Here is a 27359-nt window from a genome sequence, read left to right as displayed (position 1 = left end):
ACCTAAATGTCACTCTGTATCTTGTGCTGCCTGTCTGTGCAGAAGCAACCTTTGTCCCACGTTCCTGAACAAACACTAAGAAAGTGCTGGGACAGTCTTTTCAATTGTCTGCAAACTTGTAAAACACGGAGCAAGGAATAACTATGGAATCAACAAATGGATATTGTAACAAAATCAAGACATGGCCAGATCCCCTTGTTTATTCTTGACTAGGTCACGTGGTATATTTCTTGCAGCTTTGTTTTGCCAACTTTAGACAGCTGTAGCTTTGGTGCCCTTTCTCTGTTTATCTATCTGCAGTGCGATAACTTCAAAACATGACATCTGATCGGTTTCAAAATGTTGGGGGTGTTTGCATCAGTAAGCGGGACTATTGATTTTGTCTGAGTAACAAAAATGGCCTGGGCTTCCAACGTTTTCTGCCTAGACGTTTTGACCAGAGAGAGCACAGGGCTTTGCCCGTGAGTTTCTGATGTCTGTCAGCCCGGTGAGGGTGCGAGCTCCAGCCACCCGCTCTTTCATCCAGCAGCCCAGGACCGGTGGCCACCGCCCCTGCTGCTTGTTGTGCCCTGCTGAGGTTGGGCCAGTCAGTGGTGGATCTGGCTGGCCGGCCGCTGCCTGCATGGCGTGCCCAGCCTCTTGCATAACGTAGCCCCCCTCTGAGAGGACCCCCAGAAAAGGTTACAGCTGGGAACAGGTGCCTGTTACCTGAACAAATGATTCAGCCCTTTAGACCTCTTCCTCTTGCAAAGAGCTTTCAGGAGAGGAGAAGGCCCTAGCTGGGCTGACGGCCTTGCCGTGGCAGCAAGCACCTGCTCCTCCACACCGGTTTCTTTCCTCAGAGGAATTTGGAATGAGAGGAGCGCCTGGGTGCCCTCGCAGCACAAGCCCTGAGCCTCCGGGCTGCCGCCCGGGCTGGCCCTGCCTGCAGCAGCCCCGGGCCCGCCAGCGGCGGGAGGGGCCGCAGGGGCCGTGCCCCCACCACTGGAAGATGGAGGCTGTGGTGGAGGAAGGAGGAAAGGCGGGACTGCGCGGCCCAAAGGGACAAGGGAGCGCGTGTGGGACCTGGCGAGGGGGAAGCGAGGAAAGGGGTGCGGCGCTCTTCCATGAAGGGAGAGGAGGAACCCCGGCCAGGCCGGAACCCCGCTTTGTGGAGGTGGCCCCCGCAGACCAAGGGGAAGGGCGCTCCAGCCCCACGGCAGCGCAGGCCCGAGGCGAGCGGGACAGGAGCGCGCGCAGCCTGGCGGAGAGCGGGGGCCTCGGCCGGGGCCTGAGCCCAGGAACGCTGCCGCGGCAGGGGGCACCCGCGCTGCCCGGCCCGGCCCCTGCGCGGGAACGGCCGGGGAACTCGGCGGCCATATCGTGGGGGAGAGGCTGCGGGAGCGCGGGGTGAGGTGAGGGGCGCGCGCGGGCGGCGGGAGCCCCCTGGCGTAGCGGCGGGCGGCGGCGGGCGCGCGGCCGGCAGGGGGCAGCAGGCGGACGGGGATCGGGGATGGCGCCGCCGGGGCGGCAGGTAGGGGCGGGGGGGCGGTAGTTCCGCGCGTCCGTCACTGTCACCGGGGACGCGCAGCCACTTTGATGTCAGTTGCCGCAAAAATAAAAGCGAGGCGGTGCGGGGAGCACCAAAGCTCCGCAGAACGCCCGGCGGCTGCGAGGGAGCGCGCGTCCGGCGGGCGGGGGCGGTGGCAGCGGCCAGGTGCTGCGCGGAGCCCCGGGCCAGGGCAGCGGGCGGCGCAGGGGAGGCGGCGGGAGCGGCCGGGGAGCGGCGACAGCCTCGCTGCCCCGGAGGCGGGAGCTTCGCCCTGGCCCAGCAGCAGCGCTGCACCGCGCCTCGGCCCGGGACCCGTGAGGGGCCGCCTGCCCGGCCGCCCCCGCCCCGCCCCGCGCCCGAGGGGCAGCCGGCCGCCCTTCCCCCGTCCGTGTGTGTGTCCCCCGCCCCGCCAGGGCTTCCCGAGTGCGGCCCAGCCTCCGCCCGGCTCTGCCCGCGCCCCCCCCCCCCCCCCCCCCCCCCCCCGCCGCGGCCGGGGGTCCCCAGGGGGTGGCGGGCCGGGGCTCCCCACGGGATGCCCCGGGCGGGGAGGCGCGGGGCCGGGGCTGGCCTCTCCCGGACGCGGCGCCTCCGCGCCGGCCCCCGCCCGGCACGCGGGAGTCGCGGGGGGAGCACGACAGCGTTAGTGACCCCAGTCACTGGGTTCCCCAGTCCCGCTCCTCGGGCGGGAGGCCGCGACCCGCGCCCGGGGGCTCCGTCCTCCCGCGGGGCGGGCAGGGGAATCCCCGCGCCCGGGACAGGACGCGGGGGCCGGGGGGGGGGGGGCCCGGCGGGGGCCTGCGGGGCTCCGCGGCTGCGCTGCGCGAGTGAGCGGGGCTGTGCCGCTATCGCCCTAGGTAGGACGGACCTGCCCCCCTGCCTCTGCCCCCATGTCCAATAAGAAGAGACCCGGCTTGACACCTGCCTATATACAGAGGACGGGAGCAACATCCTCAGCGCCGGGCTTTGAAGGGGGGTGGGGGGGGGAACCAGCCCAAAACACAACACAGCATCAGGTCAGAGCGGGGGGCTCGGTGGTACTATAAAACCCCCCCCAAGACTATGACTTCCAGTAAAATTGAGATGCCAGGGGAGGTGAAGGCAGATCCTGCAGCTCTGATGGCATCTCTGCATCTGTTGCCTTCTCCCACTCTCAACCTTGAAATCAAATACACCAAGGTAAGTTGTGTTCGTTTGTTCTGGCAGGGAAATTCATGGCTTTCCCTCTAAAGGAGAGATTTTGCTTAAATCAGTTTCTTTCTGCCCTAACCAACTTGAGCGTAGAGATAAAAAACTACTAAAAGACTGCCTTGAATTTGTAATAAAGGAAACAGATTTTTACCTTGTAATCATCTGAAAAACCCCAGGATAATAGAAAAGCAAATTACATCTGTTGGGACTGGCTTTGCCACTTCTCTTTAAACATAGTATTTTCTACAGAGCTCTTGGGGTTTATTTTCAGTGCAAAATCAGTGATTCTCGAATACATTTCAGTTGCTTTTGATGTACTTCAGAGGAAGTTACTATACATACCTGTATATCTCAATCAGAAAATAAAAATGTTTTCTTTCTTGAATTACCCTGTGTGCCCAAGGGACTCTTTTACAATTCCTGGAGGACTCTTTAATACTACCAGGTTGTTACAGCACTGGAACAGGTCTCTCGACTAACTTCCGTGATACTTGAATACACCCTTGAACAATATTGCAAGAGGGCATATTTTTTCTTGCTAGCCTTTAAGACTAATTTTCATAAAGAGGGGGTTAAGAACAAACCCGTTGGGTCAATATAGAAAAATCTGCTGGTTTTCTATGGTGTATTACATGACTAAGTTATTTTTGTTGATTAAAATGGGCTTTAAGCACAGTCATTTGTTTGTAAATACAATTTGAATTTTTAAATTCGTTTATATATTTTGAATCTTTGCATCTTTAGTATCTTTACTTAAAGAATGTTTTCATTTCTGTTGGAAAAGTTTCAAATGTATTGTATGAACAGATCACAATGTGTCAGACTTTGTTTCTAATTACCAAGTAACTTAATAGGAAAATAAGCACATCAGTGCTGGAAAAAGGTGATAACATTTTTATCTACTGGAAATACAACTTCAGGAGCTTTAAAGCTGATAGGAAACTCATTTTGGCTGATGTAGTGTAATTTTTTCTTCCATATCATCACTTTAAAAGCTTTTCATCTTTTCTCTTTTTTAAGTGGGTGCCAAAACTAATTTGTCTTTAATTTGTTACAGCAATTCCATGTTCTAGAAGAATGTTTCAGAGGAAAGTCAACTATTTTAGATTTCATTACATTTTAATGCAAACTGCAATATGCAAATTAAAATATGCATGTGGTTTCTTGCATATAATTTCTCTGAAAGTAGTTTAAATAAATAAGGAATTTACTTATTTGATGTTGTGTGGTGTTACAGTTTGGGAGCAATCATGCTGTGCAAATAGTATTTGGCATGAATTTTGTTTATTGCTGGTTTCAGTGTAAAATATGCTTCTGGAGTGGTCTTACTTGAAAGTAGTATCACTGTCAGTTTGCATAAATGTTCTTGTGTTTCTCTGTTCTAAAACTAGATAATTGGTTCTAAAAATCTTTGAGAAAGATAACAGTCATCAGCAATCACATCTTCCTATCAGTGAGAATGTAAGCTGGATAGTAGCACTTAACAATTCAGAATACATAGTGCCATCATTTCAGAAATATGTCAGATGTTACACATTTTATACTAATGTAACAAGTAAAAGAAAGTTATTTTATTTCAATATTAAGCCAAAACCAATGGCCACATGTTTCTTCTAAGCTTCATTTTGAGATATCAGGTAACTCTTGGTTGCTTTTGAGAAATTTGGTTTAGGACAGGTATTGAATATTTCTCTTGGCATATCCTCTGTCTCTGTTTTTCTGTCTGTCTCGCTCTTCCCTCCTTTTTCTCTTTCTCTGCAGGAAATACAAGTGATTTATAGATAATTGGAGTCTTCAGCTTAGAGTCTTGTCTTGGGCAGGACTTTTATCCAGGATCCACTTTCCCACCTATTACAAAGAAAAACAATCAAAAATGAAATAATGGATTGTAACTTGATTCTTTCTTTTGGGGGAGTGGTCACTTCATGTCTTAATGACAAACAACTTCCATAAACAATAAATAACATTAGAGTAAAGCACTTTAGAAAAAAAAAAAAAATCCAACAACCCCAAACCTTGTAAAATCAGACATCTGTAAGGATTCCTAGCAGCCTCTCTCCTGCTTGTTAGATGAGAATTTTAAATACAGAACCAGGATACAGGATTCCGGAACTCTTTATTACAGCTGTCTCTGAATATAAAATCTTAACCATTTGGGAGTTAATTCTTTATGAAAAATAGAGGTACCTGTGAACATTTAAGCTAAGTGAAGTAATTTTAAAATAATGTTTTGCCAATTAAATCTCACTTCTGGAGTTTTAAAATTGAGAAATGGACAGTTTGGTTAGGATAGAACATGTTAAAATTCCTGAACGAGATTTGTTAAAGCTTTGTAATATGTACTGGAAAAAAAGTATGTTTATTAATCATTAATCTTTAAAACACTACATTATCCTTGGATTTACTATGAAAGCTGCTGCCAAGAACATAGATAAAACAAATAATAGTCATGTAATTTTCATGTGTTCGATTATTTAGCAGAGTTATTGAAACCTGTGAACTATTCCTCTGGTAGGTTTACTGAAGTGAGGAGAAAACTGTGTGTTAAGTCCTTCCAATCTGTACACCTGATGTAGCACACAGAGGCAGCGTACTTTTTCATTGGTCAGAAAAAATATATTTAGTGATGAAAATTACATGATGCCATGTTTTTATGTAAGATGTGCAGGGGTATCGTGACTTCAATATTGGGAGTCAGCCTGTGCTTCTTTAAAAAAACAGCCATTAGAAAAAATTTTCCTAGCTTTTTAATACCTTGGCATGGTCTCTGTGAAAAATGAAGTGGTTTAGACATGTGTAATAAGAATCAGTGAATAGGATGTGAAGCAGACGTGAAGGTGAGTGTTCAAGCACATGGGGTTAAGTTTTTCTGTATGGCTGGCAAGTACTAAAGCTGCTGCATGCAAGATTATGTCTCCTTTCGTTGTAATGGCTCTTTAATTCTCTACTTCTTCACATTAACATTTGTGGAGGGATTGCTTCTGCAGAACAGGGGATCTTCCAGTATTGCATGGCATTAGGTTATTCTGCAGCCCTGTGGCACAGCAAGCCCCGCTCAGACCTGTCAGGAGCGTGCTGGCAGTGCTATGCTCTGTACGTAAGGGAGCATGTAGGTAGGTAGGATGGGGATCCAGCCCTCTCCCTGGCAACAAGTCATACTTCTACAAATGTCAACTTTATGCCAGAAACTCTCCCAGAATGGGCTGCTCCAGAAATATCAGATGTGTGAGATAGGCCGTAGCATGATGTCCAGTAAGGACAAGTTATTAGCATGTTTTGTACAGGAAGCACACCCCTGAGTTGATGGCTCTGAGAACCTGATCGCTTCTGAGGGTGATCAGAGGGTTCTCCTCTTGGTATGATATTGATGCCTCCCTCTTTCATGCTCTTATGAAACTCCATTCTCCCTCTGGGACTTGAGCATCTCCCAAGTACCTGACATGGAATCAGCCCAATGGATTGAGCCTTTGCAGCTCTCTCTGTTTGAGGGGCTAAAGGTGTTTCTACAGGAGGTGGCTATCCTTCCTTTGTTATGGCATAATCAAGTCTGCTTTACAAAGTATTTTCATGGTTTTAGAAAGTCATGCTGACTTTAAAAGACACCTTGGTATAAAATGAGGGCCCTAGGGTTCTGTCCTGTCCTAGCTCTGTTGCTACATCATGTAACTGAGTGAACGAACATTCTCAGTTTGCATCATGTTGGGGATGCTAATCGGGCTGGACGTTTTGAGTTTTGTTTCTTGCTTGCCAACTGATTTAAGTCTGAGAAAGAGTTGAAGAACTTTAGCATAAGGAAAAGTTGAAGAATTGTGGTTTTGAGAGCTTTGTATAAAGAGGTGCTCTAAAAGGGAGAAGTTACAGCACTGTGGCAGTGAAGAGATACAGAAATGTTTCTGTAGGAATAGCCTGTGAATTGGTTGACACCCATATTTTTTTGTCTTGTGTAAAAAGGTTTGCCTCTATTCTTACACCACAGGCTAAAACCAGGTCAGTTGCTAAACACAGACCAGGTAAACCACCCAGCACTGCCACAGAAAACTGTGTACAGCAGTTTGTGTTAAGTGTAGTCAAACTGCTTCTGGGTAGACAAGAACTAACAAATACATTTCAAATTCTCATATGATAAGCATTTGGGTTTGAAGTGTTTTGTTACTAAGTTTCTGTATTTTCGTTCCCATTGTGCTTTCTTGGCATTGCCCAGAAATGAATGCTGCAGAACACTATTACAAATTCTTTTCACCAAAATTTTCAGCACATGTTTTCCAGATAAAATTCTAGACTGACATTAAGTCAGGAGGCAGGAAATACATTTTATTTAGAATAATATGCAGAATCTTTGTTATTTTTTGAACTGAAGGCAAGCTTTGGCAAAACTCAGGTAAGTGGTGAATACATGCTATTTCCCACCTGTCTTTTCCTGAATGAGCCTGCTACTTTGATGCCTTCTGAAGTCAGATTCAGTGACTGATACTTGAAGAAATCAGCTAGCCTTCCAGTTAAAAAAGATGGGGCACAGAGAATTAGAGATGTTTGTGTAGCGAGACAAATAGAACAGCTACTTTTCCCCTTTGTGGAACGCTTCAGCATCTGATGCTGACGCTAGATACGTCCCTCTGTATCATCATAAATGAAGTCTTAGGGTATATGCTGTATTTAGATTCACTGTTGTTGAAATCTACAGTTTGAATTCTCTTTCAGTGTGTTTCATACTTTGTGGTTAGTATTATCATCAATCAACCCATATAGCAATTGCAAACTATTTATGCACTTGTTTCCAGTTAACAGCCTGAATATAGGATTCTCTCTTTCCTCCCAAACCTTTAAGGTTTTCTGCACAAACCCAATTTACCCAGGTTTTGCATGAGGGATCAAGAAACAATTGTAGTCTTACGCATATCCAGGCCCCTGCCTTTGCTTACTCCAATACAGCTGCTATTACCACGTTAATTCAAGAGCATTAAAAATACAGAAACTACAAGGCTGAAACTGGCAATAACTAGATACCTACAGCAGATAACTACTGTATTACTGAATAGGTAACTGTTGTAGCAGTGACCTCTTAGTATGCTGAATTTTTAGGGAAAGACTGAATCTTCAGGGAAAATGTAAACTGGTTTAATGCATCAAGCTGTACAATACTTTATTGCTGGCTAGGGGGAAATTTTCTTCTCTTTGTCCAGTCTGTAATGTCAGATGATACACTGAAAGACAAGAGCTATGCAATTAGTGTTTTTTTAATCTTTGAAAAAATGTTTATGATTTCAAGTATTCCAATACAAAAGATGCATACATTTATTTGCACACCAAAACCAGAAGGTGAGTAGTAATCGGAGCACTTGCCCAAGTTGAAGAGCAGCCAGATTCATATCTCTGCTCTGGAGCAAACAGAGCAGAAACTTGAATATGGATCCCTACTTTCTCATGGTGGATAGGTCCCAATTTTGGGTGCTATCCACCCTTGGCAATCATTGGAAAGAGTCTCACGTTCTCTCCTGTTGGATAATTCACTTGTAAATATTTATGAGGCCTGAGAGATACCAACTTGATAGCCCAGTGGGCAGGACACTCATGGAGGAAAAGTAGGATTCATGTCTTTGCTTCAAGAATGCTCATGCTGTCGGACAGAGCAAGGATTTGATCCAAGATGCTGTCTAGGCATTGACCTATTGAACGATTGAATTGGGGTAATGGGTCTTGAACACACACTTTCATTCTGAAAAAAAAAAAAAAAAAATTCCTCTTTAATTCTCCATTCCATTCTGTCCTTCAGAAACGTTTCCCACAGAAGTTCACCAATCCTGGTACATTTCCATATTAAATTTCTGTTTTGATGTATCCACATTTTCTGGTAAATCCCAACAGTCCAAAAATTCTTGATGACCTCTGCTCAGCTTGTCCCATCTCCCTCTCCATGCAAAGTTGTTCCCCACAGACCTTAATGGACTCTGCCAGTTTGAAGTTATTTGCTGCCATAAGCTGCTTTGTTCTTGGGAGCACCACACAATGGAACCACTGCATCTGTTTGTCTTCCCTTCTTTACAAAGCACATTAACGGTTGCCTTCCATAAGCTGTCCATAGACATTGCAAGTCATTGGGAACATACCAGCACCTAAAAGTAATTTGAACCCTTCCTTCCAAGAGGCTTTGCTTTGCATTTACTACCTTTGGCAAATTTCATCTACCCTTGAGTTTCCCCTCATGCATTTTAACTTCAGCCCTAGTGATATTTTCTTCAGTACTCTTGAGTATGAATATTTTAATGTGCAAACTATGTACCTTACTATTAATGATCTGCAAAAGCAGGTGAACCAAGATATTGATTGCTCGTCGCAGTAATGAAGGGGCACCTTGCTATTAACCTCTTTCCAGGGAGAATTATCCATTTATTTCCAGTCTTTTTATCTTATCTCTTAACCACTTTTTAATCCATGGCAGGACTTTATCTTTCACCATATGGTTACTAACTTTCCTTAATAGCCTTTTGCTAAGGACTTTATCATCAAAAGCCTTTTAAAAGTCTAAATAAATTATATCCACTGATTCATCTCAGCTCCTCATTTGACTAACTATCTTCCAAGAAATCTCACAGGTTTACAGAGATAAATGACAAAAGATGAGTTCAGTGGTCCATATCATAAATTCTTAGTCAGATCCTGCATAAAGTCACATTTCTTCTTTTACAGTTTTGCAGCTATCTTTTCTAAGACTGAACTGTAACATTTTGCTATGTATTTTTTGGAAAGTGTTTAATTCTCTCCAATTCTAAAAAAACCACTTCTTATGTTTGTTTTTTTTAAAGAGGAGAACTCACTCTCTGAAACAAGTAACCAAAACATCAACTTTAGTTCAACTGAAAGAACTGAGAGACAAAAAATGCATTTATACAGAGACAACATTGTAAGGAAGCTATGTAAATATGAGCACAGATGTGTAAAGGTTTGAAAAAGTCTTCAGAAAGTTGCAGTTCTATGCAGTCTTCTAATGAGGAATCCTCAGACAAGCGCTGGCATCCCTACTCGAGCGCAAATAAGTGCATAAATAGCTATGGGAAGACTTACTACTAAGTATTATATGGAGAAAGATGAAGTCTAAAAAATGATTGCCATCTAAGGGCCCAATCATTCATTACTTGTGTGCTCACTCAAGCGAACAGAGGAATTCCTGTTTAGACTGTGTACACCTAATTGTTTTTTCTCCAAAACACAAGTTCCGTATTTCAGAATTTGCCTAAAAACATACTTCTACTGACCAGCATTTTCTGTTACTTTTAATAGCAATCTACCTTTGTGACATGAATGCAACACATCAATTTAAAGTTATGCAGTGTAACTAAGCTTCAGGAGCACTTCATTACTAGAAGTATGATACGTGAAGCCACATCAAAGCGTTGCTGCGATAGCATTGCTGAAATAGTCTCCAACTGACAAAAGAAAAAAAGGACTTCATTCTTGTTCACTTGAAGTCAGTTCCTTTCCCAGAGAGCCTAGTGAACTAGATTTTTACCTTATGACTTGAAACATAATACATTCCAGCTTTGTTGGACTGAAGTGGGAAAATACTTCAGAGCAGAGAACCATCCACATCAGATTCTGTGACCCAAATGAAAATGTTTAAGGTCAGCTCAATCTCAGTTGACCTTAGCTGGAGGTTAAAACACAAGGACCGCAGTGCCCATGAGAGTATATAGACCTTAATCTGTGAGGGATTCGTAGGTAATGAAGAGGTTGAATTGAACACAGAATCTAAAGGGGTGCCAGCGGGACAGCTGTGGAGAGGCCTAGAGCAGGTGGTGTGCTTACAGAAAGGATATACTTTGTTCATTTCCACACGGATTTCCAGTATGCCCCAAGTCAAAATAAGTGAGTTAAAAAAAATCCATTTGGAAAGTTACAAAGGCATAAGAAGTGTTGCACAGAACAGGCTGCTGCCTCTTTGCTGAACTCGGATGGGAAGAGGAGGCCAGGGAGACACTGTCCTTTTATCATGCTCTGTTCATTTAGCAATGGTGACACAAAAGCCCTTGGTTTTGACTCAGAAACTATCAGAAAGTGCCTTTCCCTACAGTATTCACACAGGTGGAGGCCTCACTCTGAAGTGAAACTGGTTTATTTGCAAAGCAGATCTATTTACTAATTCAGGTAAATACAGGTATTATTTTACTGTCATATAAAAGCTGATCTTATTCTCTTGTGACTAGGCCAGCATACCTTAAATTCGTCCTCAAGTGACTAGAGCTGGTCAAAACCTCAGGTCTACATTTCATCTGAAATAGGTCCCTCCAATGGGAAGGTCCCTCCAGGTCTGTGCTGTGGCATTGTTCTCTCATGCTTCCGTGGGAAGAACACCACTTAATACATCATCATCATCATCACACACACACCCCCTCCCCCAGTATATCCTTAGTGGCTTTTGTGCAATTCCTGAAGCCTCAGCTTTTGAAAACTGGAAGAATTGAGATGCATTGGCATTTGGGATTTCTTTCAGGAACTTTATTTCAACTCTTTGCAGCACAGTTGGTACTGAAGCACCCTCATCTTGGACATGGCCTTTAAATGATCTTCAGTGTACTGCTGGTGTGAGATTTTTAGGAAAGATGATTCCCCAGAACAAGTATTTTACCTGTCATCTCCTAGTGTTCAAACTAGTGGCTCTGCTTTTCTCACTTTGGCCCTACAACACATGTTACATTTTGGCCAGAAATATAATCTACTTTGATATAGCCAAATTAAGATCCCCTCAAATGAGCAGCCACTTCTGGAAATATCTTCAGTCTCCCTTTTATACCTTTCATAGCCAGGTTGTTTTCGGAATCCGCTGACTCTCCCTATAAATAAATAAGCCTATATTTGCTTATTTATTTAACTTAGGCCTCTCTTGGCTGTTTTATTTGCGTTGCCTTTTTGGTATTTCTCTTCAGAATATTTAGTAGCAATTTTTGATTTTTATTTTGTGTTTTGCAGTCTTTTAAAGTTAGCACTTCGTTTCTTTTTTCGACCTACATCTCTTCTTCTATTCTTCCTGCTTAGCCACCCCATTTATTTTCTTGCCCGTGCTTCCCGTTTTTAGCCTTGGGAATGCAAATCGTCTTTGACTCTTTCACATTCTTAAGCCTCCATGCTGATTCTATGGATTTTAATTTCCTAGCTTCAAGCAGGGAGTTTCTAAGTTACTTCCTCTTTTAAAAAAAATCCGCTTCTTGAAGTTTAGTATCCCAGAGAGTAGGGCTTCTTCATGTGTTTCTCTCCTGCAATGAAGCTGAAATTATTTATGTGGTAACCATTTCTCAGGGGTTCAGACACAATTTTTAGTCCTTGACAGGACTATGTCAAATGTTGTTTAGATTAGGATACAGAAAACACTATATTCTCTAGACACTCTCTCAATGCAGCTCTCACTGAACTAATATGCAGTTACTTTTGCACCAGTCTTACTGCCTTCGTGTTCTTTTTCCACTTCAGTGCCACTTCAATGTCACTTCAGTTGCTCTTATCCTGAAGTCAGTACTACACTCCTGCTAGTATCCCTCATGATCTACACTGCCTCTAATATCCATGGGTCTACGTTATGTCTTATGTTTCTCTTCCAAGAAATATCCGTGCAATTCCTTGCACGCAGAGCCACTCCCCCCTCTCTGCAGCCTGACTTGTCCTCCCTATGTAGCTTATGCCTAGAAATCATGGTATGCCTCAGATAATTCTCATCCCCTTATGCTCAAAAAATGCTAGTCTTCTTCCTCGCTGTGATACAGTCCACACTTAGATTTCTTATGCTGGTTTATAGGCACTTGTGCTTTTATTTCCTAACCATAAGATGACCTAGTGTGATCTAGTTAGTTGAAAAACCCTGTAAAGTCTTTTCAGCTCAGCCACTAAAGCACTTTCCATGACATTGCACCTCACTCCTATTTACCACTCTGCTATTGTAAAAGGTCCTTAAAATAGAAATTAGTTTTAAACTGGCTTTAAAACTTCTTTACACTGTCAAATTGATTTGAGAAGGCATTTATGTAACTGCCAGTTGCATACATAGATTTTTTTTTTTTTTTAGGGAACCACTTCATTTTGTTGTTTGAGACATAGTTGGAGTTTATTTTAAATGTTCTTTGCATCCAGGCATAAAAGCACTGTCCTGATTACACTGAGTATTTTAAAAACTTACCAGTATACCGTAACATATGCATTTTACATTTGCTTATGTGTTTTTTTTTCAGCTGTTACAGAAATAGTTTAAGTTTATTCTTAAGTAGTTAGAAGCTACCAAAAAATTACCACCTGCCTTTCCAAATCAAGGGGTTTATTATATTCTCTCCAGTTTCTTCAGTTGTGACTTAGTGTTGCAGCAGTGCTGTACCAGAATGGCCTGCACAGATCTCGAGAAGCATGCCCACGCCTTTTTCAGGACATCTGGCTAAGCCTTCACCCCCTTTTCCATCAGGCTTGATGTTTTGTTGGTCTTCCTCTTTTTGTCCTTCTCACTTTCTTTACCACAGCTACTTAACAGCCTTTTCTGTCTTTTCTGATGTCTCTAGGATGGTGTTTTCCTGAGAGGTGAGACTCAAGCTCTACTTTTTCACTTGTCCGTCTGAAATTGTGATATGAGACCAACACTAAATGGGTTAGCTGTGCTGCTGCTGACCTAGTCTTGGTGGTCCAACCCTTTGATAGTGATTTTAAAATCCATTTGTTACATTACTTAAAGACATTTTTAGCTAGCATCACTCAACTGCAAGTGTTAATATTCTGCTCCTTCCATCAAAGCATTAATTGATTCGGTCTCACTGTAAAACTGGTGACAAGGCTCCTTCACAGATGGGGGAGTTTAAATTTGTGGGAGTGTAACCATGACTAACTCAGACAGTAGGTCAGTGTCAGAGGCACGATCTCTTGCTCAACCAGCCAGACTACTAGAAGATAAAACCTCTTTTTCTGTACATACTATTCTGGGAAATGGAAATACGGATGAATTTCAGAACCAGTGTTTACATGTGGATGCACGTCTACAATTCTGTATGATATTAATTGCACACTTTTCTGTGCACTCACCTATACACGTGCACACAGTATAGATGAAAAGAGCTCTTCCTTTGTGCTCTTTGCCCATGTTCTGTGTCACTTTATCAGGAGTTGTCTCTGCTGTTACTCCTTTGAGTGTTGCCTGGGAGGCAGTGCCCTCCTTGCTGGAATATCTGCATAATGAGTAGTTCAAATGAAGCTGGAGCTTGCGGTGTCGCTCCCTTCTGTAGTTTTCTGTTAGGAGGAGGAGTATTTCCATTGGTGCAATGCAGTGGCAGTACTGGAAGTCCAGGTGGTTGTCTCTGGTATTGTTTCTATTCACTTTTCTAAGGCTTTGCTTTACTAAGGCGCTCCAACACGGAGGGAGAAGGAAAGCCCTGCTGTTTAGATGAACATGCCCAGCGGCTGGTGCAGCACAGCTCTTCCTCCCATCAGCCAAGACGATTGCTTTTAATGTTTGGATTCTAGCTGAAACACGAATGTGTTCATGCTCTTGCTCTCTGTCTCAGTTCATTTCTCTCCTTGAGGGAGCAACAGGACAAATCCTTGATAGCTTATTTCCTGGTTAGAAGCCTTTACCTGCTTTCCTAGAGTGGTTCCCTGGGACTGGGAACCTTTGTAGTGAGCTCTTCCAGCTGCTTGCCTAAATGGTCTTCAGGGAGACTAAAAGCACTGAACCTGGAATAACAACATTTGACTTCAGCTAGGTCCCATGAGAACTTAGTTATTACTTAATGGATTGAATTGGCGACGTAGCTTATACCAGATAACTGCCAAAGGTTGCATGAAATTAACCTTCACAAATGGCTGGTTATTGGTACACTCCTTGCAGAAAGCTGGGCATTGGGTGACATATGTTCACTGTAATTAATAGTGTTTTTCATACCTTTACATGCCAACAGTATTTGCTACGTCTGGGTGAAAAAATCTCTCAGATTAAAGTCTCGATGGTGATTTTAGCCATTTAGTGATCATGTGTCATTGTGTTCACTACACTGAGCATAAATCCTGTCTTGTAAACAGCAGGGAGACTAATGAGGTTTGCCTACATTCTGGTATCATTACAAGGGGTTCCAGCAGAGAAAAAGGGAATTTGGTTAGAAAGGGGAAAAGAAACAGGTATTTTAAAGGAAATGAGGAAAAAAAAATTAATCTCAGGACTGCATATATGAACATTTGTTCTTAAGGAAGGCTTTTTATTGACAAGACTTATAACCTACCTTGCTCATTTAAAAAAACCTCTGTATAGTTAGGTTTTGTTTTTGCCTTAGTCCATGTTTTTAATGCTGCATGTTTGGCAAAAGTTGAGGGTCATGTTTTTAATTTACACACTCGAAGTTATTAGTGTGCTTCTATAAGGTAAATAGAAGAGCTCATTTTTCATGCAGGCCTACATCTCCATACAGAGTAGCTTGCCAGTCATATATAAAAATGTTAAACTCTATTAACTATTGGCATTATTTTGCTATACCCTGAAGAGTTTTATTTGCTTGGGACTGTAATCAGCTCTTGCAAGAACGCTTCACATCCAATTTTAGTCTTAGCACCACAGTGTACTTTGGGGTGTAAATTTGTCAGGTATCCAAGCACAGCAGGATGCTTTGACAGTTTAAGCCCAGTTCTCCCCAATCAGCCTGATGAATAATAAAAATGTAGAATGACCCATTCCAGTTTTGTATATGCAAAGTCAATGGCTTATCAACAGAAAGAACTGGAGAAGTCAGAACTGAACTCTGAGGAAAGGGAATCTAGCTGAAGGTTTCTTCTCTCCAGAAAAAAAATTCTAAAGTAAATAAACCAGTATTTCCCAAGACCTACTATTGAAAAGAATTTCTAGCCTGAGAGATCCCATTGCAGCATTGAATGAGAGGAGAGGTGTTGGGTTCCTTTGCATCTTCTTGAAGAGCAAAAAGGGTTTATAAATCCGACTTCTGGGAATTGTTATCTCACAGCTTCTTCCAACAAACGCAACAATTTGTTTTAAAGGCTTTCACCAGAGATGTCATAAGTGGTAATCCCTATGTTGTAAGTGGGTGCTTAATGTGATTTAACTTAATGCTGATGATACAAAGCTATTCTCCCCCAAAGCCCGTTAAGAACATCCAATTTTCTGGTAGACTAACACTCCTGCTTACTAGCGTAGAGATAAGTGACTGGTTAACCAGGAAAATAAGGAATAGTTTCAAACTAAGGCCGCAAAACTGAGTGGCCACAAAACTGGTCTTTGTAAGTTCAGACTTTGAATGCAAATGTCACAAGCTGGATCTTTTTTTTTTTTAGGAGTAGTTTGAATTTCTGTATGTACAGACATGCACATACAGGCACGTCCAGTCACCTTAATGAGCGTACAGGTGAATATCGTTATTGGTGATATTAATAACATGGGTCTAGGTAGAAAAGGGACAGTGCAAGCATTTATGTAAATTAAATAAACTGATAAATACTGAGTTTTATTTCATGTCGTCCTAAAGTGCAGAAATTCTAACAGTTTATCCAAGCTAATGCCTCTCATACTGCATGCTTATTTGTGTGTTTGACTTTTTGTGGATTCTGTACGTACAGAATAACATGAGAGGAAATGTCCCTGGCATCATTTAGCAAAACATGCTAACAGTAATATTTGAAAATATTCAGGATGCAAAGTAGAAGTGAAGGCAAACTTTCCAGGAGCTTAACACTGCTCACTTGGGTCTAATATAGAGTTAGCACTTTGCAGGTCAGTGGCTCTGCTATTTGTCTCTGACCAAACAGATCTGGAGTTCTTCACATCAAAACCAAGTCTTGCTGAGCTGAGATCAAACGTGTTAAGGTAAGGATCTTGCCAGTGATTTATCGTGCCAGGGAGGGTGATCAGGCCATAAGGGGCCACTGCAAATGAAGTTGACATTCCAGCAATTTCTCATGTGTAGTTATACGGTAATTTTCTCAGACAGAGCTTTTAAGTCAAAATAAATTTGCCCATTGTATTTTTCTGTGTTGCCTATAGTGTCTGAAATCCTAGTGGGAGTGTTTATTTGTGCAGCATAGCTAATTTCTAAGTAAGAACTTGCTCTTTGGTGATGAACATTTAAAATAGCAGTTACCTACAAGTGATGATCTGCTAGATTCTTTTAAATGGCAGAACATGTTTCCCATGTACAAATAAATAGATCACGCTGTTTTATGTCACACATAATAAGCACATAAGACTTGCAGTGCACAGACGATGCAAAACACCAGAAAACTATACAGACTAATACTAGTCTTGTTTGTACAGACCCCTCCTCATTCCCACCTTTTCAAATGAGTGCTTGTGGAAGGGTTTCAGGATCAAGTTCTTAATAGCCACAACCTCATTAAAGCCCAGTGACAGCCCAATAATTGATTCTGTAAACAAATACTCCCTCCTCTCCACTCCCAATTTAACAGATTTGTAGAAATCTTTCATTATTTCATTTTTTAAAGTGCAATAAGTGACATCAAGGATCATACTCCATAAGAAACACTGCCATCTTTACCCAAATCATTCAGTGAGGGCTTTTCTTTGTTATTAGTGGAAATGTAGGGCATACTTAATTTTTCAGTCATCCTCACTTCAGAAACAATGTTTTTTGGTGCAGTTAAGCAACACAGTAAATGTTCTTCTCCAGCAGTTAGAGAGCCCCACAAGTGAGAGGGTAGGTAAAGCTTAGGAGCTTAGTTTCTTAGGAATACATGAAATACTACCTGAGCTATGGGAAAGTGTTATTGCTCCTGTATTGTGCTACTAACAGCAGATAAATTCTTCATTAACTGAAACCAAGTAGAAATTACGTTGAGGAAAGCCTTTATGTGCTGTAAGTAAAGTTTCTTCCCACAGGTTTAATAAGGCAGCCAAAAGGAGTAAAATGTTTGTGGTGCGTATAGTTCAACAGACAATACAATCTTGTTTCTTGTCTTTAGATTAATTTTCTTGAACAACCAGGCGCAAAATAATCCCTTTAATGAGACTGAACTGAAATAACGGATGCTATATCAGCATGTGGCACAGTGAGAAACTAAAATAGAAAAGGGTATCATCACAGTTTGGCAGCCTGGGTTTTAGGCAGGAAATACTTGGCGGGGGGAGGAGGGAAGTAAGCATGCTACTGCATGTTGTTAAGACTTATTTAATCTTCTTAACTAATTACTCACACTTCCTAATTCAAAATCATACAAACAAAAACGTTTAGATAAGATGGGAGTTTTTTCAAATGGGTGCCCCCTACAGCTCAGAAAATAAACATGACAGGTTTCCCCTGTCTGATGTGCTGCCATTTGCAAAAGAACAGACCCAGCTCCCAGAAAGACAGAAGACTAATTAAGACAGGAACATAGGCAGGTCAAACATTTGGTGTGAGGGATTTGGGACAGGGGGGAGAAAAAATCATGTTACATTCCACTTTCACAGCAGACTGACAGGAAGCTTCAAGCCCTTTCTCTGATTCCATTTGCTGCTCAGAGACCCTGGATCCCCCCAGTTTCTCCTCCCAGTCACACCCATTTCCTAGCATACCATTCCCCAAACCTATACTAACTGTGAGCTGGCTCAGCAGGGGCCTCGCCATATCTACCTTTAAGCACCTAAACAAGGTGTCTAGATGAGTGGGCCAGTGCAGCAGCCACTGAGAGACAGGCCCTCGGGTGTGACTGAGCACACCTGAGGTGGCGGGTGGTGCCCTAAGGGAGTGCTGCTCCCCCTCCTCCCACCCCACCAGGCCTGGAAAGAGACTGAGCTGCTGCATTCAATGCCACCATTAGGTGCTAGATCGTATGAATCCTCCTCCAGCTTATGTCTGCCACACTGAAGTCTGGCTTCATTAACACATGCTGAAATGTCAGTGAGACCTTGATGTATTCAACCTATTTTAAAGACTTCGCTTCTGATCCTAAGTCCACTGGTGTTAAGGACTGTTTTTGACTTTAGTAAGCTTGGCTCAGGCCTTGCTCCCTGGAAGTTACATCCAGAGAAGCTGAACGCTCTAGTCTTATCCAGACAGGTACCCTTGGCACAGGACTCAGGTTGTGTAAACATAATTCTACTAGATTTTGTTGTACTGCTGTGCTGACAGTGAAACTAGAGCAGCCTCATTCACTTCTTGTGCATTTTATTTCTGAGTCCACTTTTTTGATCTTACTGCTGTAGTCTGTTTCTAAATGTTTAAAATTCTCCAGCCCTCTCAGTATACGCTGAAGTTTGGACTCTGGAGTTCTTAAGTGAAATTTCAAGCTTGGGTTTAAGAAGGAAACCCCCATTTATGGTAGACCATGTCTAAAAGCCATGATATTATCCTTCTAGTTCTGAGGTCCAAATGCGTTTTAAAAAAACTCGAACACCCAAAACACACACAGCTCACACAGCTTTAGAAAAGAGCTCTTCTTCCTTTTCAAATTTTTTTTTTTTTTTTTTTTTTTTTTTTTTTTTGAGGTGGGGGGAGAGTGTGAGGTAAGGAGAGGGAAGGAGCCAGGACAATCCAGCAGCCAAAGAAGAAAAATAAAAATCAACATGTTCTGGTTTTGGTTGGCCCTTGCAGACCTCACAGACTCTAGAGCAGGTGTCAAGTTTCCAGTGAAACAGCTTTGTCTCCCAGTACAAACATCACTCTGGAGGCTGTTGCCATTGCTGCCTTTTCATCAACTGGGGCCTGATTCAGCTCCCACTGAAACCAGTTGGATTTTTCTTTTTATTTTACTGTGGGTGGGATTGGACCTCTAGTGGCCGAAAACCAGCCACATCCACAGGAGCTTGCTTCCCAGAATTAAATTTAGTGCAAAGTTCAGGGCTACACACGTACAGTTCACTGCTACTCTTAAAACAATTACGGTTCCTCCACAGTTGAAAGGCATCTCGTTACAAGAACCAAAATCTGGGTAACTTCTGCAGGACTAACACTGCTCTGTGGTAATAACTATAAAGAACAACATGATAACCATTTCTGTTTGTATACTGAAGCCAGCCAGCCTGCCTTGATTTATGTAGGCGTATCGTTTGGAAGCGATGCAGTCCTTGGCGCTGCCCAACGAAAGGCTCATTCGCAGAGTGCCTTGAGGAGCAGGAGTCTGCACTGAGCATGGTTGGGGAGGTTGGCCTCAAAGTCTGGGGCTGATGATTTGTGAAGTGCCAGAAGGAGCAGTTCACCTGAAAAATCCCCTTCTTAAAAATAAAATAAAATGGCACTGATGATCAATCGCTGGCCAGTCAGCAATCGGTCTGATGGGGCTGGCTTTTGCTTTCCTAGTGTCTACTTATAAACCAGGTTTTTGCTGATTCTGTAGCCAGCTGTTGGTTTCCAGTCACTCCCAGGAGTGCCCCGTGACACACTCTGGCTAGAATGTGAGAGATTTGTTGTATCAAGACAGCCATAAAAGTGAAGGAAAACAAAGCTTGAGAAAATAAACAAGCTGCACTTCTGATTGGCAATCCCTTCTACTTCATTCCCTTACGATTGTACTAATCGTTAGGACTCTTGAAACGTTTCCAAAGGAGAGGAAATGAAGTTGCCGAGATGGGAAAGGATATGAAATTTCCTGACCAGACTGAGGCACAGGTGCCCGGTATCTGTGATGTTATGCAGTATTTACCAAGGGAAATGCTGCTGCTGGAATTTTTGCATGCCTCTAAAATTGTTGTGTGTCCCCCCCCACCAAAAAAAAAATGCCATTATGTATTTCTTAATGCCTCCAGCTACGAGAAGATGTGAGGGCCCAACAGCTGTGATTCTTTTATAAAGTACTTTGGCATCTCATGCCCCCTCCCCCATCCTTGCAGATTTAACGTCAAAAGCTCTCTAAGGAGAGAGTCACATATGAAAAAAAGATCTTTGATGGAATGAAACTATAACCAGCTACTAAATCAATTGAGTTAGGAAATTCCCATTCCTTCCTCCATTCATCCAGAACCATATCTCCTGTGGGAAGCCATTATTATTTGGATGTTAAAATCCTCTTCCTGTACCAAAAAACATTTCTGGAGCTGCAACAGCACAGAAACATTGTTTATTAAATCCATGGGAAAATAATTCCACCTCCAACAAGCTGAATGCTAGGCCACTGTCTGTCCACTGGCTGAAGTTCTTACTTATACAGCTGGGGAGCCTGAAGAAAATGTCTGATGACATCATCACTAAGCAATATCAAATTAAGAATGTAGATCATCATTTCACTCACACATCATTTGAGAACATTTTCAAGAAAGGAAATGAAAAGTTACATTGTTGCCACCTGTGTTGATTACTCTTATGAATTAAAGGGGCCCAAATTACTTTTTTTTCTATATGTTTTAAGGGAAAACAATACAAAAAAGAGAGGCAGCGAGCATTCAGGAATCCCAGTGAATTTAAAAATCAGTTCAATTTTCCAAATCCAGGACTAGCCCCCGGTGAACATCAGAGGGAATCTGTAGTGCCACGAAACCAAATCTCATTCAACTACAAGCTGCAAAGGAGGGATTAGTTCTGTGCTGCCTTTTAATTAATTATATTTATACACACCCACCCACAAAGATATTTGTTTTGTACTTCCTCAGTGGTAAATAGCGATGAAAACACAAAATCCTATGTATTTTCTCCCTGCTCTAAATTTTGCTACTGCTGCATTGCAGATTAGATTGTTCAGCCTGGTTTTGTACACATCCCTTTCTCTTTGAATACTTATCACTCCAATTACCTGCATGGTTAGAAATGAACATTAAGTTGCTAATTATTAGTAAGCCAACTGGGACAGATGGCTACTTAAACAAGATATTGTAGTTGTTTATTTGCAAATCTTAATTTGCTTTGCTTTATGCTAAAAACATTTACTCTTGGCTTGATTTCAAAACTGATGAGCATCCAAAAATGCTATTGAACTCAGTGCATAATGCTTCTGAAACTCAGGTCTTATGCAAAATGCAATATATGATTTCCTTCCAACTACATGTCAGTAGAGTCTCAAAGTATTTTTATATGACAACTTTGAATTTTAATTTTCCTTTGTGTACTTATTTTGTATGATCTGGTACGTCAAAGGCTCTGAACAGTCATGTGCCCTGTACGATGGGTCACACTGCTTCCTTGATTAGTCCTATGGAACTCTGTCAACACTGGCTGTATGTAATTAACCACAGGCAGAATTTGAACCTAGCAAATATGTGGTGGGACCATTATCTTATAAAGTTCTGTCAAAAGGTCTATAAGAACATGTGCGTGTGAGGAAGAGGTTATTTTCAGTACCAGGGGGGAGCTGCCTGTTCTTTTAGGAAAATGCCATGCCCCTCTCCATCTTTCCTTTGGAAAGGAATGGAAATTATCAAGAGACCTTTACAATGATATCTCATGAGAACGATGACACTCCAAGGGCACATTCACAGGGGCAACCAGGAGCTTCCAACCACACCTACTGCACCGTGAGGCCTGTTTGAAACTTGCCCATCCCACACACGTACATACCTCACCCACCCGCTACCTCAGCTGCTGCCCTGGTCCGCGTGTTGCCTTAGGTGGCGTTGCTGGTGAACAAACAGTATTTTGTTTCCTCCTTAGACCATTGTACACCAACTACAGCCAGATTCCTCACTTAGAAGAGGCACTGTCTGTTTTTCAAGTTGGGTTTGTTCTTGGCCAAATCACTGTACTGACAGAGACAACAGGAAGGTTTGTGTTTTCTCCTCCTGCTCTGACATGACTGCAGTTATTGGCTCTACTGAGAGTAGATGGCAAACTGAATGTTCACATGTTCCAGAATTTTTCAAGTGTTCCCTTCTTCCCTTTCCATTTTGGCACAGTTTTGTTGATAGCACCCAACAGGCCAGATTATTTAACTACTCACAATACCGCATAGCAAATACGTGACATACTATATACTTGTCCTTACTGCAAATCACAAAGGTAACACTAGGACTCAAACAAAAACAAATTACCTCAGTAACTCCTGGAAAACTCAAGTGGTTAATCAGTTACCTTTTATTTACATATATATGCTTAATGCTGAATTAAGTTGTAAAAACCAAAGGCTGATTTATAGCCCCAGTCAGCCTTAATTAACATTGATTCCAGGGGAATAGTAAACGTGAATAGCCTTCGCAATTGAGGTTGAACAATGAACTCACTGGGTGTTGTCCAATTTGTAGCATGATTTACATGGAAGCAAGCCCTTCTTTTTTCCAGGGTTACCCCTTTTTCATCTGGTGTTTAGGATGGGTTATATATAATCCATAGATAGGAACATTTGCTGTCAAATATTCTCCCTGATTTAGAGTTAGCCTTTACCATGGTCACTATAAATAAGGCAGAAAAAAACCCAATTTGAGGCTTTGCAGGGATTCCTTGTTCTTGCAATGTGTCATCGCTTGTCCATTTCATGGCATTTTTACGAAGTGGCCATAATGAAAGTCAGATTAAATGTACAGGATATATACGTTTAATCAACAGCCATTGGAGTCAGTAGTGCTGGAAGAGTTATAAAAGCCCCTGTGAATGCAAATTTATTGCAAAAGAATCTGCGTCTTGGTGGTAGGAATATCTGCTGAATGGTACTACCTGACACAGAACACCTAAAACTTTCAAAAGTGAATTATTTAAGTGTAAGGTTTTGCTTGTAAAGCCGCCAGCTGCTGGATTTCAAGACTTGAAACTGTTCCAAAATATGGGACTAGGTACTTTATTTGTGCACTAGAGTAAATACTCTGATTTTACTGCCAATTTAAATGTGCTCAGTTTACAGTAATGAGCTTGTATAGGCAATACCTTGTTTATAGAAAGTGGAACAGGAAGAAACTAACATTAACCATTAACAGTAGCAATTTCTCTTGCCTTCAACTCTAACTTTATGCCAAATAGATCCTTCCCGCATCCTATCTGAAATATTTGCTATTACTGGTCTTTTTCTAAATCTGTGGGATAAATCGAGCATTCAATAAAATAATACACCTTATAGTTCAGCCAACTTGAATTGCAATGCTCTTTTGTAATTCCAAGGCACTATTTCTTATTCCTATGGTGAAATGTATTTTAAGAACAAATACGTGTCCTGTGTACTAGCAAACCTGATGATAGGTGTTCATCCCAGCAGAACGTAGTTAACATGTTTGTAACCTTTTTAAAAAAGAGCAGACCACTTCTGTAAGGGAAGAGTACTGAATTGCTGTTGCCTCCACTTCTCAGGTTCTTCTACTCAACCTAACTTTTATTCTTTCAAGGCAGATCACACGAGGAACCTATGTGTTTATGTACATACTGTAACTTTAAACAAACATCCTTACATCTCCTTTGGCCATCTGCTCCTGAAGCTGTGAAGCTGCAAACCTTCCTCCCTTCCCCTCCCTTCTCAGTGCACCCCCCCACACTCTGGGCATGGAGTTAACTCCACTGAACTAACTCAATGGAAAGGATGACAGCAAAATCCTCCTTCCACACAGGTCTCAGATCTCAGAGTTTCTTTGTTTCACTTACAGTCTAAGAAGTGACAATGATACACCAAAGGGTTTTGGCTTATGGTGTTAGTCACTAGAGATCAAACTGGTGATTCTTGTATGATCTTGTTTTGGATGGGTTAGCTCCAAAATGTCCTAACGGGGACCAGTACTTCAGTTTACAAAGCAGTGTAATCACTGAGCAGGAAGACAGCACCCACAGTCTGAGGAGCTTACAGTCCAAGAACATGAACACCTTCAAGATAAGTACCAGCGTGCAAAGAAAGCAATAGATGGGTAATGGTGAGGTAGGTCCTGGGTTCAGCTACCTCTGAAAACCAAAACAAAAAGGAGGGAAGGACAGACTGAAATGGATGGAAGGGCACACAGCAAAGTGGCTGAGGCTAGAGGCACAGGGAAGATGAGGAAACACAACGGCAGCCCATCAATAAAAGCAAAAGCATATGTAATTGTTGGTTTCTGTGCACAGCTATTATATCGCCAGGGTCTTTCCCAGGCAGGCACAGGTTCCTTCTGCCCATGTCCTCAGTCAGCCGGACATGAGTCAGCTCTGACCCAGAAGCTATGTCACTGCAGTTAGCGTGGCACTGAGCCTGAGCTAATAAGCCCTGCTGAGAGGAGCACAGCTACATGGCTCACTTTTGGCTTGGAGAACAGGTTGAGCAAGCTCATGTCTGGTAACAGAAAACTCTACAGACACGTCTTCACCTTCATGTGCAAGTATGAGTGTGCAGGCACACCAAGTCCTCACCGCGTTCCTTTATTTTACAGACACTTTATACCCTTTGGTGTTGCAGTTGTTCATCTTGAGCTTTCTGACTGTATTTTCTCTTGGCTGCTTTTTTTGCTAGAATAGAGTTGGATTTTTTTTCCCAGCTCAGTTTCTTCTCATCAATTTACGACTAGCTCTCTATGGTTTTCCTTCCTTCCTTAAAGATATGTTAAAGCTTTGGTGATTCTCTTTCCGTAAACACCCAGCATTTTGATGCTGATGCTTTGTTTGCCATCAGACAAGTTGTAAACACTTAAGTTAGAGTACATTTTAAACTGGTTGGCAGGCTGGTGCCGCTATCCTCATTGTACTATTCCAAGAGTAAAAAATCATCAGCTGATCTATAATCATATCATACTATTCTTTGACTAGAAGAGACAAGTATTACATTCCATTCATTTCCACATGAAAAACATGTAAATTTTTTGTCCTGGTGTTGCCACATCAAACTTTGCTATAAAGAAGACAGACAAAAAAGGAGCCAACAACCTGATGTCATTTAAGCAAAGTCCTTACACATGAACTGTCTTCCATTGTCTCCCTGAGCTCATCTGGCTGACCTGAGCCATGTACCAGTACAAAGGTAACAGCTTCTTTATTGCATGGTAGTAAGACAGCAGAAAGGGAAGACTAAAGAGGTGGTAAAGTACTACTCTGGCCAAGTTGTTTTGATGTTTAGTCTGCCTAATCAGTGGGACAGATTTTTGTGCCAGCGTCTGTGGTGGTTCTGTGAGAAAACTGGACCGATACCATTATATCATTCTTTCTTCTTCTCTAGCCATGATCTAAAAAGATAGGCCAGTTCCTACCACCTGAGTATCTCTGAGTGGAGCTGAGCCTCAGGAATCTTTCAGAGTCCCTTGGCTTCCCACTCATCCACAGTTGTAGGTTCTGTATGGGGTGTGGGGCTTTGCTTTGCTGCAACCAGAGAAAGGTCCCTGTCTCTATAAACACAACTTAACCCCTCATGCAAAAAAGGGTGGTGAACATTCCTTCTATCTAGGGGTGAACTCCTGCCTCCATTGAAGTCAGTGGTAGAATTCCCATTGATTTTAATGGTTGGACTAGATGATCTTCAAGGTCCTTTCCAACCTAGTTGATTCTGTGATTCTGTGATTCTTAGAAAGGTTTCAAGGACAGGAAGAGTCTGAATACCTGTAAAACCTTTCACTCAGTCATTTTCCTAGAGTGACTTCTTTCGTATTTGCTAATAAATAGTTGCAGCCTGTTCTTGAAAGTCATTCAGTAGAAAATAACTGGCATGTATGCAGCTACCAGTAAAAATCTACTTTAAATAAACTCATTTGTCATTACCTCTCTCAAGACAGCTGTTGTCAGCACCATTAAAATTCAAATTTGGTTTGCCCATGACAATTAAAATGATGTCAACACTGAAAATTTAACAATTTCCATTGTTCCAAGCAGATAAGCAAGTTAATTCTGTGCTGCAACCCATCACTGTAGCTATAATCAACTGACTGTGTATTGAAGAACTGTGATGTTTGAGATTATTCAGCCTTGACTGGGTTGTATCAGTGACCAAATGTTTACTTACTGAATTGAATGATTACTTCTTGTCTTGTCTCCAGCAGTTTCAAGGCTTTTTCTCTGATATTTTAGTTTATTTGTTACAGTTTTTGAACCAAATTTGAACGTCAAACAAGTTATTTAGAGCTTGATGTTGCTTCTATAGTGACACTGACACAGAACACAGAAAGACATCAGGGACTGACCCTTAGCCTGAACTCTTGAAAACTGTAATACATTACTGTTTCTTCATGCAGGAGGACTGATGACTTTTTTTCCTTTCTAGATTTTCATCAATAATGAGTGGCAAAATTCTGAAAGTGGGAGAATATTCCCAGTATATAATCCAGCAACAGGAGAGCAGATCTGTGAGATCCAGGAAGCTGACAAGGTAATGCATCCTGTGAATGGGTAGAAATGTATAAACAGATCAAAGCAACAGGTCCAGAATAGCACTGTTGGACAGTTCTTTTACTAATCACAGTTCCAAACCCCATCATGTGACTAAGGTTGTACCAACAGTAAATTTCATAAGCCTGGTAATGCTATTTACCTCAGTGCCTTTGGTTTTTTTTTCTTCCTTCTTGACAGGTTGATACGGACAAAGCAGTGAGGGCAGCTCGACTTGCTTTTTCTCTAGGTTCAGTCTGGAGGAGAATGGATGCATCGGAAAGAGGCCATCTTTTGGATAAGCTGGCAGACTTGGTCGAAAGAGACAGGGCAATTCTTGCTGTAAGTGGCACATGAAAATCAACAGTCAAATCACATGACAGTTTTACATTCTGAGAGCAAATTAGTTCATAAATGTGTTAATATGAATTATATTTGAAAACTACACTCAGCTCGATGGCTAAAATGGCTGACTGTCTACTTAAGATCTGATCCAAAGCTTGTAAAAGTCAACAAGAGTCTTCCAGTTGACT

General features: G+C 42.3%; 1 protein-coding gene and 1 long non-coding RNA gene across 2 annotated transcripts in view; one reads left to right on the top strand and one right to left on the bottom strand.

The window, feature by feature from the left end:
• Positions 1-2307: 2307 nt before the first annotated feature.
• ALDH1A2 (aldehyde dehydrogenase 1 family member A2) overlaps positions 2308-27359 on the top strand; it is a 57967-nt gene continuing 32915 nt past the window's right edge. The window contains exons 1-3 of the mRNA XM_074880490.1: positions 2308-2707; positions 26723-26827; positions 27028-27168. Of these exons, the coding sequence (XP_074736591.1) occupies positions 2591-2707; positions 26723-26827; positions 27028-27168 (363 nt within the window). The 5' untranslated portion in view covers positions 2308-2590. The remainder of the gene's footprint in view (positions 2708-26722; positions 26828-27027; positions 27169-27359) is intronic.
• LOC141948263 (uncharacterized) overlaps positions 4271-27359 on the bottom strand; it is a 113897-nt gene continuing 90808 nt past the window's right edge. Inside the window, exons 2-3 of the long non-coding RNA XR_012630408.1 lie at positions 26990-27166; positions 4271-4567 (exon numbers count right to left, since the gene is read on the bottom strand). This is a non-coding gene — a long non-coding RNA (uncharacterized LOC141948263). The remainder of the gene's footprint in view (positions 4568-26989; positions 27167-27359) is intronic.

Source organism: Strix uralensis, chromosome 11, assembly GCF_047716275.1.
Source record: "Strix uralensis isolate ZFMK-TIS-50842 chromosome 11, bStrUra1, whole genome shotgun sequence".
NCBI lineage: Eukaryota > Metazoa > Chordata > Aves > Strigiformes > Strigidae > Strix > Strix uralensis.
The sequence above is the reverse complement of the archived record's forward strand: the minus strand, read 5'-3'. Positions and strand labels throughout refer to the sequence as shown.